Source organism: Dromaius novaehollandiae, chromosome 17, assembly GCF_036370855.1.
Source record: "Dromaius novaehollandiae isolate bDroNov1 chromosome 17, bDroNov1.hap1, whole genome shotgun sequence".
NCBI lineage: Eukaryota > Metazoa > Chordata > Aves > Casuariiformes > Dromaiidae > Dromaius > Dromaius novaehollandiae.
In genome coordinates this window covers 16057785-16072124 of record NC_088114.1, presented here as the reverse complement: position 1 = coordinate 16072124, position 14340 = coordinate 16057785, and the positions used below count along the sequence as shown (strand labels likewise).

The 14340-nt window shown below is 59.7% G+C and overlaps 2 protein-coding genes across 2 annotated transcripts in view; one reads left to right on the top strand and one right to left on the bottom strand.

Moving 5' to 3' along the window:
- The window catches only part of POLE (DNA polymerase epsilon, catalytic subunit), a 32016-nt gene extending 29379 nt beyond the window's left edge, over positions 1–2637 (top strand). The window contains exons 44-49 of the mRNA XM_064522359.1: positions 11–142; positions 278–471; positions 687–887; positions 1294–1419; positions 1764–1853; positions 2148–2637. Of these exons, the coding sequence (XP_064378429.1) occupies positions 11–142; positions 278–471; positions 687–887; positions 1294–1419; positions 1764–1853; positions 2148–2261 (857 nt within the window). The 3' untranslated portion in view covers positions 2262–2637. The remainder of the gene's footprint in view (positions 1–10; positions 143–277; positions 472–686; positions 888–1293; positions 1420–1763; positions 1854–2147) is intronic.
- A 1611-nt stretch (positions 2638–4248) lies between these two features.
- On the bottom strand, positions 4249–12369 carry P2RX2 (purinergic receptor P2X 2). Its single transcript, XM_026106896.2, has 12 exons — positions 12242–12369; positions 10786–10921; positions 8804–8875; positions 8172–8247; positions 7977–8070; positions 7615–7695; positions 6824–6962; positions 5651–5781; positions 5450–5540; positions 4992–5057; positions 4843–4920; positions 4249–4551 (listed from the first exon to the last, which is right to left on the bottom strand). Exons 1-12 carry the CDS (start codon positions 12367–12369, stop codon positions 4465–4467), a joined length of 1179 nt encoding a protein of 392 aa, XP_025962681.2. The 3' UTR covers positions 4249–4464.
- Between the last annotated feature and the right edge of the window lie 1971 nt (positions 12370–14340).

Here is a 14340-nt window from a genome sequence, read left to right as displayed (position 1 = left end):
GTCTCTCCAGCCTACATTGTGGCTGTGTACCACAGCATGAAGGAGGAGCTGCGGCGCAACGCCCCCGGGAGCACTCCCATCAAGAGGAGGGCCACCAGCCAGGTGTCCCAGGAGGCACTGGGGGAGACGGGAGCCATGCCTGGTGAGTGCTGAGAGCCATGGGACAGCTGTGAGCAGTGCTGCTGGGCTAGTCCTGCTGCAGGAGGAGAGCTGCCCACCTTGCTGTCTCCACATGCTTCCATATGGCTCAAGTGCTCTCTCTGCTCCTTCTCTCCAGGCATGATCACTTTCTCACAGGATTATGTGGCTAACGAGCTCACCCAGAGCTTCTTCACCATCACCCAGAAGATCCAGAAGAAGATGGCTGGTTCCCGTAATGCCACTGAGCCTTCAGACATGTTCCCAGTGCTGCCTGGCTCCTACTTGCCACTCAACAACCCAGCTCTGGAGTTCATCAAATACGTCTGCAAGGTCAGTGGGGTGGGCTGGACACCATTTTTTTTTTCTTTTCTTTTCTTTTTTTCTTTGAAGCTTTGTACTTGGGAGGGTCTGATTTGCCGGATTTCCTCCTAGAATCTGCTGCAGTTTGTTTTGCCCTGCTAGCACTCTCACATCACAGAGCGAGTCCCTGTGAGGACCCTCTCCTCTTCTCTGCTGGTGGGTTCACCTGGCACTTTCCCCTGTAGGTGTTGTCCCTGGATGCCAATATAACCAACCAGGTAAACAAACTGCGCAGGGACCTGCTGCGCCTCATTGAGGTGGGTGAGTTCTCGGAAGAAGCCCAGTTTCGGGACCCCTGCCGCTCCTACGTGCTCCCTGAAGTCATCTGCAGGAACTGCAATTTTTGCAGGGACTTGGACCTGTGCAAGGACCCTGCCCTCTCCCAGGTACAGACTTCCTTTCCCAGGGCTTTTCCCTGGCTGCATGCTTTATGTCCCTCCTGGGGACACCAGAGGCCCTAGCATGGTTATCCTCTAGGCCTGTCACTCACTTGCGTGTTGTCTGTCTTCCTCTCTTTCAACCCTTTTGCTTTGCAGCTCTGCTTGGTTCTGTGCCAGTGATCAACCTCCCTTAAGGGTTATCTTCTGCTCACCCCCTTTCCTAGCTGCCTGTGATAGTTTCAGGTGTCCTGGTGCTTTGGCTGATGCTTCATCCCCTCCAGAAACTGGTTACACCTTCCTGGCACTTGGGGCTCTCAAGTTGCTCTTGTTTGGCTGCCAGGGCTGAGCCTGCACCTTGCTTCCTCTTGGGAAGAACCACACTTGTACTCACCTCCCTTCTCTCTGCCCCTAGGATGGATCGGTGCTGTCTGGCTGGGTGTGCTCCAACTGCCAGGCGCAGTATGACTCGGATTCCATTGAAATGGCGCTGGTGGAAGCGCTGCAGAAAAAGCTGATGGCCTTCATGCTGCAGGACCTGGTGAGTACTGGGCTGCCCTGCTGCAGGAGCCTGCCCCAGGGACAGTGCCTTGCCACCAACTCGTGGCTGCAGCAGAAGGGCTGACACCACTCTCTGGGAACAGAGTGGCCCAGGGAACGGAGCAGCGCAGCCTTGCCTCGGGCTGACGTGATGCAGTGGGGATATGGTGAGGAGGGTTTGGCTCCGGCGCTCCGCACTTCTGCTCAGAGCATGGCTGCAGCCTGTTGCTGGCTGAGGCTTGATACGCTGACCCTGTGTCAGTGGTGTGCCCCCAGAGAGCCCTGCTAGAGGACTGAGCTGCTCAGCCTTATCTCCTGTCCCAGCTAAAACTCCTTTGTCTCTAGGTGTGCAAGAAGTGTCATGGTGTGAAGGAGACACACATGCCTGTGTACTGTAGCTGTGCTGGAGATTTTGCCCTCACCATTTCCTCCCAGGTATGTGTGCACCATGCCACCAGGTCCAGCCTCCTGCCAGCAGCTTCCCCATAATGGACAAGGAAAAGCCCTGTAATACCTGTCCCTTTGGGCCTGTCTGGCACAGCTTCTTCTCCTCTCCTTGCTTTCTGGCTGTTTATTCATTGTTTTGTGCCCAGCCAGTTCTGCCTGGTCAGCTTGCAGAGCTTCTCCTGGCCTAGCCCTCTCCCTCCTGCCCCTTCAGCTCCCCTCTTCCCTGGCTTGTGCAGTGGGGTGTGCTGGGCAGCCCTCCCTCACTACTTTCTTCTCACTCAGATCTTCATGGAGCACATCAACGTCTTCCAGAACATTGCTCGGCACTACAATATGGCGTATCTGCTGGAAACTATCGAGTGGCTGCTGCGTACAAACCCTCGCCTCCAGCAGTGATGTGATGAACTTGTCCTCCTGCCTTCTTTGTTGCTGTGCCAGCTCTGGGCACTCGCTCTCACCTCTGCTGAAGAGCATTTGAGGGCCAGGCTCAGCTGTGCTCTGTGATAGACCTCAGAGAAGCCAGACATCTTTCTCCCGCTGCGTGGGGGCACTAAGAGGTGCTAGGGCTGTCCTTCTTCCAGCCTGGTGCCGCACTGGCGGAATTAGGAAGGTACCTAGGGCCTAGAACTGCTCTTTCTGTGGGCCAGTTGCCAGAGCCCTGCAGAAGCCCAGTCCGTGTTGGGAGTCTGTGCTGTAGGCAGAGCCCTGGGTGCGTGGATCTCTTCATGGTTTTAATGCAGAGTTTATATAAATAAATGCGTCACAGACGGCACCTCTGGTTCTTTGGGTGGGGGAGCATGTGCTGTGGCCTATGGCAGGGAGATGTAGGCACCCTGGAAACCAGTGGGATGCCTGCAGGGAGGAGAGAACCTCTTCTTGCGGGGCCTTTTGAGCCCTGCCTCATCTTGGGTGCTAAAGCAGTGAGTCCCAGGTGTGCTGAGAATCAGTGGCGGCTGAGCCAGAAGGCCAGTGCTCAGCTGGAGCCTCGTAGCCCTGGCCTGGCCTCCTGGTCCTTTCCACCCTCTCCTGCCAGAACTGCATAAGCCTGATGACGTGGGGTGGGAGCCAGGATTGCCAGATCCAATTAGTTTTCTCAGTCTTTTGAAACACTGGGTCTTGAGCTACTTCTAATGCTTCCTTTTTTATTCAGTGACCCCCACACACATGCCCCCCCCCCCCCAACTTTACTGAAAATATTTTTCTGGGCTTTGGTTTTTCACTTTTATGTGAAAAAACTTTCACTTTTACCACAGTACTAATACATACAGGTATATTGGGCAGTTGGCCCTGTCCCTCACTGCCAGCCCTACATCCAGTACTGCTGAAAGGGAGGTTTGAAGGGGCTGCACCTGGGGTTTGGTTTCTGATGTTGGACATGGAGGAAAGGAGCTGGCCTGGACGGGCAGAGAAACCTGACCCTAATGCAATCACGGCACTCTGCAATTGAGTTAAGGTCTGGTGCAGGACTGTGCTTTCCGGCAACCGAGTCTCCCGTGGCTGCAGCCTGTGCCAGGCAGCTCCTCTCAGCCCTGCATCGTTGCTCCTGCTGTCCTCGGGGTGAGGAGCTAGTGGAGGTGGGAGCAGTCACTTGCCTTCATTGTGCTGCTCTGCAGTGACAGGCTGGCTGCACCCACCCAGCCCTTCCCCTGGGCTTGCCTCCTAGGAGCTGCTCCTGGGCCAGGGAGAAGCCCGGTCCTGCTCTTGGGATGAGGACAAGGTAGACTCCCCTAGGAGCTGCTCCTTGGCCAGGGAGAAGCCCGGTCCTGCTCTTGGGATGAGGACAAGGTAGACTCCTGCAATAGTACTGCCCTATGCACATGAGTAATGGCACCCCAAATCGAAGGGGAAAGACGCTACCCAGCCCAGCAAAGGCGGCAAGAGGTCATGGTGCACCAGGAGGCTCCTGCCTCTATCCCTGGTCTGTCTTCCATCACGTCCATGCAGGAGAGCCTGCCGGGCAGGAGCGTGGGGCCCTCCCTTGCCCCGTGTAACAGGACCCCCCACCCCCCCAGGTCTCTGGCTGGGCTGGGCTGGGCCAGGGCAAGGCCTGGGGGAGGATGTGCTGAGCTGAGCTGCTGTAACGTGAGAGCCAGAAAAAAATCAGATTATGCTCAGAAATGCCTCGGTGCGTTACCGCCGGATGCCCGCTGCGGATTGCTTTCGGGCATGGGCTCGGAGAGCTGCAGTTTCCCAAGCGGCCGCAGGGCAGGGTTGGTGCTGGCAGAGGTCCCTGCGCCAGGATGGCCATCACACATCCCTCTCCCACCCTGCTAGCTGTGACACTCCAGCGTCCCCCCCGGCACGCGCTGCAGTGACCAGCCCCCAGGCAGCAAGGCTGAGCAGTTGCAGTTTATTGGGCACCGGCTGCTTTGCCAGTGCAGGATTTGCTCCATTCCTCAGCACGGGCCGGGATGGTGCTGCCAGTGCCCTGTGCCGGCCGGGTAGTGGCAATGCCCAAAGGCAGGACCTGGCAGGAGCTACTTGGCACCCGGCCGAGGAAAGAGGAGGGGACAGGGATGTGGCTCCTGGTGGCCGGTGGCAGCAGCCGGTGAGCTGTCAGGCACATCCCGGGCAGCTCCATGCAGGAAAAGCAGGTACCTCAGAGCGGGGTGGGACCCGGCTGGTCCTGGACGGAGGAAACGTTATCACAGCCTGGCACGGTGGCTCCTTCCAGCTCTGGCTGTACCTGGGGGGGGACAGGCGGTCGGTCCCTGCAGGACAGACTCTCTAGAGGCTGGAGAGCCCCGGAGTGATGCATGTCGCAGAGCAGCCTCCGAGGCACCTTCAGCCTGCTGAGGGGGTGAGAGACGGCTGGAGGGGCCTGATGCCCTGGCAGCCCCAGGCACACCCCGCTGCCCACCCTGCCCGCTTTCAGGCAGGACAGATGGCCACCGGGCCCAGGCGCTCTGCCCGGCCTTGCTGGGAGCGTGGCCACCGCTCAGAGGGCCAAGCCTGAAGCCGGGGCCCAGGGTGGTACCTGCTCGAATTTCCTGCGGCTGTACACCTGGTCCTTGTTCATGCAGCTCAGCAGGATCCAGTCGCAGAGGAAGGAGCCCTGCAAGGCGGGAGAGGGGCCTCAGTGCAGGGCAGGCGCAGCTGTGCCGAGGCCCTGGCACCAATACTCACCATTCCCACCGAGGTCAGGGCCGTGGCCAGGTTGATGACAGTGGGGATCAGGCTAAACTTCCCTGCCTGGCAGAAAGGGACATGGTCAGCAATCACTGCCCAGCCCGGGCCGCCTCCTGCCTGGGCCTGCGTCCACTCTGGATTGGGTGCAAGGAACGAGGCTGAGCAGAGACCTCATCCTGGTGGTGCCGCACACCGTGAGGTCTTGCATTTCCTTCCAGGACACTTTGCACACTTTGCCAAAGGGTCCCATTTGGGGCACCTGGGATCCCCCCATTCCCCTGCGAGGCTGAGCAGAAGGGAGCAGAAGAGGCCGGGCTGTGCTCATCCCTGCTCCGAGGCAGCAGTGGGGAAGAGCTGCTTTTCCAGGACAGCCCCAGCAGCACGGCAGTGAGGCTGTGCACACATGCACCCCGGCAGGACATGAGCCCTGCAGCCAGACACCCACAAAATCCCACCTGGCCCTGCACGATCACATCAATACGGATCCCATAGGCCTTGATCAACACTCGTGTGTGGGTCCCATTCCACTTGTAATACTTGGCAAACCTGCTGGGGAGACAGAAGGGCACGGTGGTGGCGACCAGCCACAGCAGGACTGTGAGGGCCAGAGGAGGATGCAGGGCAGCAAGTGCCGCTGCCTGGGACAGAGCCATCACCTGTAGTTGTAGCCAGAGGAAGCCAAAGTGGTCTTGGGGTCGAGGCGGCGGAAGGAGTAGTGGGGGTTGCACTCGGTGTCAGGCAGGTCCAGGTTACAGTTCCAGCTGATAATCACACCAATCACCCCACCCTGCAGAAAGCGGCAGGCCTAGCACAGCGCCAACACACCCTGGACACAGCAGCCCCATGGGCACAGCACCACTGTGCACACGGCATGACCATGGGCGTGAGATCCCAGCAAGCATGGCATCCTCCCCCCCCCCCCCCCGGCATCCCCCCCGTCCCTAACCCGCACTCCTGCCACAAGCACGGCTGTCATCCTCATCACCAGTCAGGAACGTCCTGGGCTGCCACCGCACTGGGGCACATGCCCCTGCCAGGGAAGCCACCAGCACTGCCCTCAAGGCTGCTTACCCAGGGGAGCTCTGCCCCAGCAGTGGGCTTTCCAGCTGAGTTGGGAGCATGGCTGGGCATCAAGGAGCATCCCCAGATCCAGAGTGGGGGAACGCAAGGGTCTGGAGGGTGCTGGGGCTGACCAAGGGGGTGCAGAAACTGGAGGGAGGATGGAACAGCGCTGGGTTCCTTCCCTGGGTGGGAATTATCTTCTCCCAGAAGTGAATCAGATGCAGCAGGGCTGGATGGGGCTGGAGGCCAAACTCTGGGTGCACTGCCCAGTCCTGGCAATGTCATGCTATTTCCCAAAGTGCGTGAATGAATCCCCGCCACTGCAAGAGCAAACCTGCCAGTCTTGGCAGCAGTATAGACACAACCGCACGGTCTGTGCCTCCCTGCCAGCTGGCCTCCTGCTCCCCAGCCTCTGCACGGGGGCGTCGCAACAGGGGCGCCGGGCCTGGGAGCCTCACCGGGCTCTGCATGTGCGAGGTGGGCAGAAAGGACTGCTCAGGGGCTGGAGTGAAAGTGCTGTGCTCTGAGCTGCTGAGGCTGGCTAAGCTGCCACTGCCCTCAGCCCCCCCCCAGCTGGCACCTGCAGCATCCTGGCAGGGCAGCAGGGCCAGGGACCTGCCTCCAGCTGCCTCTGAGTCTCAACAGCATCAGTATGTGAGTGATGATCCCATGGAGCCGAGCGCCAGAGCGGGTCCTGAGGCAGCGCCCTGCGCCAGCCAGCAAGACCCTGGGCCCTGTGGCAGGACCATCCTCCCGGGACACGATACCTTCTCAGCCAGCTCCATAAAGTCCTCTCCCGCCTGCTCCACGATGAAGCCCAGCTTGAAGATGGGGCAGTAAAGGGCAGAGGTGGCATTGAAGGTGCAGCTTTTCAAGTAACTGCTCTCAGCAGCCTGAATGTTGCCCCTGGGGAGACGAACCCAGAGCCATGGCATACAACAGCACACCACTACACCTCAGCTCTCTCTCTAATGTCTTGAAGCTCCCCAGCTCTGCCCACTGATGTTCATCCCATTACTGATGGACCCAACCGATGGGCAGTGAAGGGATGTCCTAGGAGAACTACACACCAGGTGGGGAAGTGTGCGGGCACTCAGAAATGCACGTGACTAAGGGATGGCCTGCACAGCATGAGGGCAGAGAGCAGGAACAGGAGGAGCACTGGGACTGTCACCTGGGGAGATGCTGGCATTTTCAAAGGGATTCCTGTTCCCTGGTACATAATTCTCATGGGAAATGGCTCTGCCACCCGTCATTGCACTTTTCAGGAGGGCATCTGGCTTTGCCCTGCACACACTCTCAGACCACACACATGCATGTGCAGGGCCAGAGTGGCCCCCTTGTCCCCATCATGCCACAGACCTGACTACAAAGCACTGCTGGCACGGTGAGGCTGTCCTGGTCCCAGCAGCAGGGCCTGGCCTGCACTCGGCTGCTTAGCATCACCCACGCTGCTCCCTACTCTGTGTCCTGCCCTGCACAGCACCCTTGGCACCCACTTGCCTGCCTGCTCCATCCCTGGGCCCCACACTGACCCCCTGCATAGGCCCATGCTTACTTGGAGAAGCCGAAGCGGGGGAAGTGGATGCTGTTCTTGATGAGGATGGTGAACTGTGGTGCCATCTTCGCCAAGGACTCACTGCAGAGAGAACTGAGCACTGCTGCTTGGGGAGCAGCATGTCGCCCTGTTGGCACAGCCTGTGCCAGGCTGCCCCTGGGCCAGGCCACCCCCTCCCTCCTTATGCCACATCTTATTGCTGCAGGGGCCAAGCTTCTCAAGAGCACCCGCAAGGATGGTCCACCCAGAGCATCCCCTAGTGTCCAGCTGGACCCGGAAGATGGGCCAAGATTTCGATGCCTGCTCCATCCTGCCAGAGGACTGTCCTCCCCACTGCCACATCCCATCCCTGGTGCTGGTACCTGACACTCTCTTCATCTACTGGGCACCAAGCCAGGATCTCACAGCTCTTCTTGGTGCCCCCAGCATTGGGCACGCAGCGCCCTGTCTTCTCCCCTATGAGGACAGATGCACAATGCTGTACTTCCTGGCAGATGGGATCCTGCCCACTGGGCAGGGCTGGGCAGACCATTGGTCCCTGCACATCCCCAGCTCACCATGGCCCAACATGTCCACGTCCCCAGGGATGCAGTCATGGTCGGAGTTGCACGCAGCACTGTGGACTGTTAGCTTCTGCAGGATCACAGGGGACATGGTCAGAAGAGGACATGCACCTGGTAGTCACACATGGTGCCTACAGAGGGCATGGGGCACCCCATGTGCTGCCCCATCTCTGCATAGGTCCCAGCCCTTACAGGCTGGCTGCGGTAACCAGCTGTTAACCCTGCCTGGGGTGGCCCTCCCCTGGCACAGGTTCCCTTGCTGTGTCCTCTGTAGCAGACAGGCAACCCCCTTCTCCATCTCCTCCCATGGGAGCTGAGCCAGGAGCAGCTGTGCTCACTATGATGCCCCAGGTCTCTGCATCCCCCAGCAAGCACTAGTCAGTCTCCACAAACCTCCCCTCCTGCAATGCCCGACTCAGCAGCCCCCAAGTAGCGCCCAGGCCAGGGGAGGCAGGGACATCCCTGCCATGAAGGGGTACAGGCAGAGGAGAGCTACAGGGACCAACACCCCGTCCATGTGCAGCTCCTGACCAACTCTGTCCTGAGTCCCGCTGGCAGCTCCAGATATGCCCACGCGTCCCTGCAACCCACCATCCTCTCCCTCCCTCTGCCCAGGCCCACCTCACCTCAGGGCAGGTCTCTAGCGTCTGGGCAGGGCTGACCTCCACCCGTGTGAGGATGCTGAAGGTGCTCCCACCCTATGAAGCAACCAGGAGAGATGATGCTGTTTGGAGGAAGCCATAGCTGTGCTTTTCACTTCGCTGAACCTGGAGCTGATACTGCAAGCAACACACTGGGGAGACCTGCTGTGCCATGTACCCAACAGGCTCGAGGCAACCTTAGGCCTTTGGAAACAGCAAAATACTGATGAGAGTGGCAGTGACAGGAAAAGACTCCAGCATTGTGCCCTCATACCAGTGTCACCACTGTCCCCAAAGCATCTGCCTGCTGAGAGCTCCCATCTGCTTCAGTGCAAGAGCAAGAAGCATTTTGCCTTCAAAGTCCATTTTCCACAGATTCTTGCTGCTTTTACTCACAGACTTGCAGAAAGCCTGATGTGGGCAGGATGTCTGCAGGGCTCTAGTCCACCCCTCTGCTCTAAGCAGGCCTAACTCCACATAAAGCAGCCTGCTCAGGATCTTGTCCAGCTGTGTTTCGAAACTCTCCAAGGACAGAGATCCCTCACCTCTCTGGTCCCTGTCCCAGGGTTGCACCACTCTCAGGGAGAAGAATATTTTCCTTTTACCAGGCATGAATCCCCCAGTTGCAGCTCATTCCAGCTGCGTCTCATTCCTTCAATGAGCACCTCTGAGAAGAGTTTGGCTTCCTCTCCTCTATATCCTCCTCTAGGTGCTGGATGACCGCATTAGATCCCCCTTCATCATCCTTTCCCAAGACAGAACAAACCCAGCTTCCTCAGTCTTTCCTCCTAGGTTGTGTTCTCCAGCCCTGACCATCGTCATGGTCTCTGCCGGACTTGCTCCAGCTTACTGACAGCTGTCACGGTCCCCGCACCAGACACTATACTCCAGATGTGGCCCCACTATTGCCACCTAGAGGGGATTCCTCTGGCTCAGCATCTCTGTGACAGACCTTTTGTGACAGTGGAAGGTTCCCAGACTCTGTGTCAGAGAGAGGCCATCGACCAGGTCTCACATCCTGGCCAGGTGATGCTGGGTGGCAGGTGCAAGACTTGTCCAGACTAGCAATGCCCGAGGCCAACCCAAGCTCTTCCACAAACCAACCCGGTAATTTCAAAACCACTTTGCCAAAACCAGTGAAAACTCATCCTCTGTCTCATGGCATCCACTGAAAAAGCTAAGATGCGTTCCCAGCGTACCAGGGCATCTCCACCCCGGCCAGGCAACAGGCATGGGGCAGCTGCCAGATCTGAAATTGCCCCAAGGATGTCATGTGGTTGCTTGGAAACAGGAGGAAAAGCTGAGAGAGTGCCTCTCTGTGATTGAGCCCAGCATCAAAGGCTGGTTATTCTTCCCAGTTCTCACTTGCACAGTCTGGCAAGGTTCAATTTTTTTCCCCCAAGCTTTTGGGGAATACAAAGGTGATCTGTCCTCTATTACAAATAGCTGCAGCTGGTAATAATAGCACTGGCAAACAGTTGGGTAAATGTCAGACCTTCCCCTGACCTGATCTGAGAGGCCCCTCTTCTACCCTGAGGGTCCTAAAACAGAGAGGCCCAAGGCTGCCCGTGGAGGGAGGCAGACAACGGAGGGCCTGGCTGGGTAAGGCCACAGGTCCCTGCCCAGTGCTGTGTGCCAAGCCCCCAAAGCTCCCCTGCGCCTGCCCCACAGCACCAGAAACGTGGCCTAACACACAGTCCCAACCTGGCTGGGACGCAGCTATGGTTGCCTCACCAGGAGCCAAGGACAGTGCTGGGATGGGAGGAGGGGACACAGCAGTCCCCTTGCAGGCAGCACTCACCCCATAGCGGGGAGTACCGTATAGGACAACTTCCTTCACTAGGAACATGTTGGTGAAGGGGCAGTTTGCGAGCCCTTGGAGAAAGACTGCTGCCCATATACTGCTCCATCAGGCCACCCAAGGCAAGCGAGACAAGACAAAGGGGAAAGGAGGGTCAGAGCCTCACCTCGGGGGGAGCCACGTACTCGCCGACATCCCACACCTTGCTTGGTGACTCTGTCACACCCTTGACTTTGGTGATGACAGAGCTCTCCGGGCTTGTCTCACACTCCTGGTAGCCCTTCTGAATGATGAACACATAGCTGTGGGGGAAGGACAGGAAAAGGAGCTACTAGTGATCTCCTCCTGCCCTCTAGGACCAGGAGTGCTCCCTAGCACCAGCTGTGGGCACCAGCACATGGGCTTGGGAGACACAGGGGTCTGCTGACATTTGAGGCTACGTGAGACCAGCAGGCAACGTGGACAGGGCTCTGCTGGGGTAGTTTGTTCACCGGCCACACATCATCCATCTCATGCAGACACGGAAGTCCATGGGATCTGGCACTGCCATGCTCCAGCTGGGCCTGATCTTTGGTATCCTTCTGCCTCACTTCCAACCATGCTTCCAGGAGGTCAAGGTATGGGGAGGTGTGTGGGCAAGGAGGCCAGCAAAGGGAGGCAGGGCGGACAGACAGGCAAGAGGCAGCTGCCACGCTCACCTTGCCCTGTACAGCAACACATGCCCACTGGCTCTGCTGTGTCTCCCTGGCCTGCGTGCATGGTCCCTCCATTACCTGGCTCCAAGCAGCTTCTGGAGAGCGTAGGCTCCACCACAGCTGGTTTGTGGCTCAGAAAAGGCTGGAAGTGGTGGACGGGGAGTCGTGCCAGGGCACGGGACCAACACACCGCTCTCTCTGACTGCCAGCAGCACCGGTTACCCTGCGCCTTGCACAGCACGGGAAAGGAGACAGCATCACGAAGGCGGGGAAGGGATGAGGACAGTGTCGGGTCCTCACTGCCACAGGGGAACCAGGGCAGTCATCTGCAAACGGCCCTTCCCATGCTGCTCTGCACAGCCAAGCAGAGAGCCCCAGCATGGCAGTCCCAGGAGAGCCAGCCTTACTGGCCTGGGGCTCCCACCTCACGGCCACCTTGCCAAGGCGGGGCAGGGCTGGGGGGGCAGAAAGCACAGGCAGGGCTCAGCGACACAGTGCACTCGCCAGCCAAGCATTGCTCATCTCGCGCAGATGTAGAAATCCCTGGGATCCAGCACTGCCACACTGCAGTGGCACTGCCCACAGGTGTCTGGGCCACCTGGGAAAGACGGGACAAGCTTCAGGGACCAGACCCCTCAAGGGCTCCCAGCGTACAAGAAGCATGGCCCCGAGAGCAGGGTACGAAGGGACTGGAGCAACGGGACAGGGGATGGGGAGAGCAACAGCGGGGCAGGACAGAGACACTCCACCCCCCTCTTTGAGCACTATGGCTTTAACTGAAATCCCTTTCCCCCCACCCAGGACAGGCAGGAGAAGCCGCTCTGGCGATGGGGCTGCAGGGAGGCTGCGAGAGGGAGCCGGGACAAACCGCGCCGCGGCGGTGCCCGCACCGGAGGCAGCGGATCCCGGCCCCGGGCCCGCACTCACCCGACGAAGTAAAGCAGGACGAGGAGCTGCAGCGCACGGTACGCGGTGCCGAGGTGCCGGTTCCTCACCACCACCACCTGCGCGGTGGAGTAGCTGCACAGCGCCCGCGGGCAGCCCGGGCCGCCCATGGCCGCCGGGCTGGGCACGGCACGGCACGGCACGGCACGGCGCCGGGAGCCGCCGCAGAGGCAAGGGCTGCCCGCCCCTCCGACGCCGCACCGGAGCCGCCCCGCAGCCCCGGCCCTGCTGTGCCGCGGGGGACCGCGGCGAGGGTCGGGGATGGGCTCAGCGCGGACGCGAGTGGAGAAGCCTGGACCGGGAGCCCGCGGCACAGCTTCCCGCGGGGGGCGGCAGGCAGGGGACAGGGGCTGCAGGCAGGGGACAGGGGCTGCAGGCAGAGGATGGGACTTGCAGGCGGGGGACAGGGGCTGCAGGCAGGGGACGGGGGCTGCAGGCAGAGGATGGGACTTGCAGGCAGGGGACAGGGGCTGCAGGCAGGGGACAGGGGCTGCAGGCAGAGGATGGGACTTGCAGGCAGGGGACAGGGGCTGCAGGCAGGGGACAGGGGCTGCAGGCAGGGGATGGGACTTGCAGGCAGGGGACAGGGGCTGCAGGCAGGGGACAGGGGCTGCAGGCAGAGGATGGGACTTGCAGGCAGGGGACAGGGGCTGCAGGCAGGGGACAGGGGCTGCAGGCAGGGGATGGGGGCTGCAGGCGGGGGACAGGGGCTGCAGGCAGGGGGTGGGGAGCAGACATAGGACAGCTGGTTCCCAGGTTAGAGGGGAGGAGAAAGGGGCAATCCAGCATACAGGACCAAGAAAGCAGCGGGTGAGCTGTGTGCGGAGCTTCTGTTCACCAAATCCTGCAGTGGAACTGGGGTGACACAGTGAAACTGGCAGGAGAGTGGCTTAAAGCAGATAAAAGACAGTTCTTCCTTGTCTGGTGGCCCTGAACTTGTGAGAGCTGCTCCCTAGGAGGTGGTGGAGGCACCAGCAGGGTCCAGAAAGAAGTAGAGAAATGCATGGCCAACAGCTCCAGGAGCAGATACCAGAGGGAGCTAGGCAGAGCTGCTATACCCTAGCACCCCTAATCCAAGACAGGGGATGCCAGCCTGGCACTGGGTGCAGGTGTCCAGGCTTGGGGGCTCTCTCTAGACAGCAGCTTCTCCTGCTGCCATTACCACTGATGAACCCTTTGGGCTGGACAACAGTATGACCACACCACACCCTGCTGCTCCTGGAGAGTGGATTCTGGGGAAGGGGGTGGTGACAGAGGTGTTCTCCTCCCTGCAGCCTCTCCTTAGTCCACAGTCACCTCATTTGGCCGGGCTTGGCTTGGCTTCCAGTGCTGGGACAGACAGTGCTGCTGGAGACAGCGGGTGTCTGGCAGCATGGCAGGCACTGGGGCTGCAAGCTGAGAAAGCCTCAGCAGAGGGGCTGGGGCCTGGGAACAGCCTCCTGTCCCACCCCTGCCTGTGGGGAAAGGCCCTTGGGAACACACTCTCCCAGGCAGGGTAGGGGGGCCTGGACTTGCCTGCAGGGGTCTGGGTAGACTGTGTTGCTCACAGTCATTGCAGGCACTTGTGTGCCTCAGCCTGCTGTGGGGCCAGGCCTGGCCCTGCTGTGCTGGGGACGAGTGGGAGGCATGGAGAGACACAGCCCTGGGCCACAGGAAAAGGAACAGGCCTGCTCTACTGCAGATAAACACATGTGGACCACAAGGGACCCAAGGGATATATTTCTCTGGTCCAATGGCTTCACTCAATGCCCAGAAGACAGCAACTGAACATGCTTTGGACTTACGCTGCTCAGGGGCACCCATGCGGGGTAGGATTGGGGAAGAGAACCACCCTCCAGGCCCTCCAAGGGGGACGACAGGCCCTGTCGGCAGCAGGGTACCTGCAGTTCCTGCAGCGCAGCAGCGGGACAAAGCTCTCAGGCTGCAGCCAGGACTCGCATGACACAAACAGCAGATCCAGGAGAGCCTACAAGCACTGCACTTTTATTGCATGCAGACACAGCTGACAAGTGGCAGCTCCTTCCTGATGGAGCATCAAGCCTGGAGCCTTTCCAAACGCACATTGCTTTGCACAACCCAGA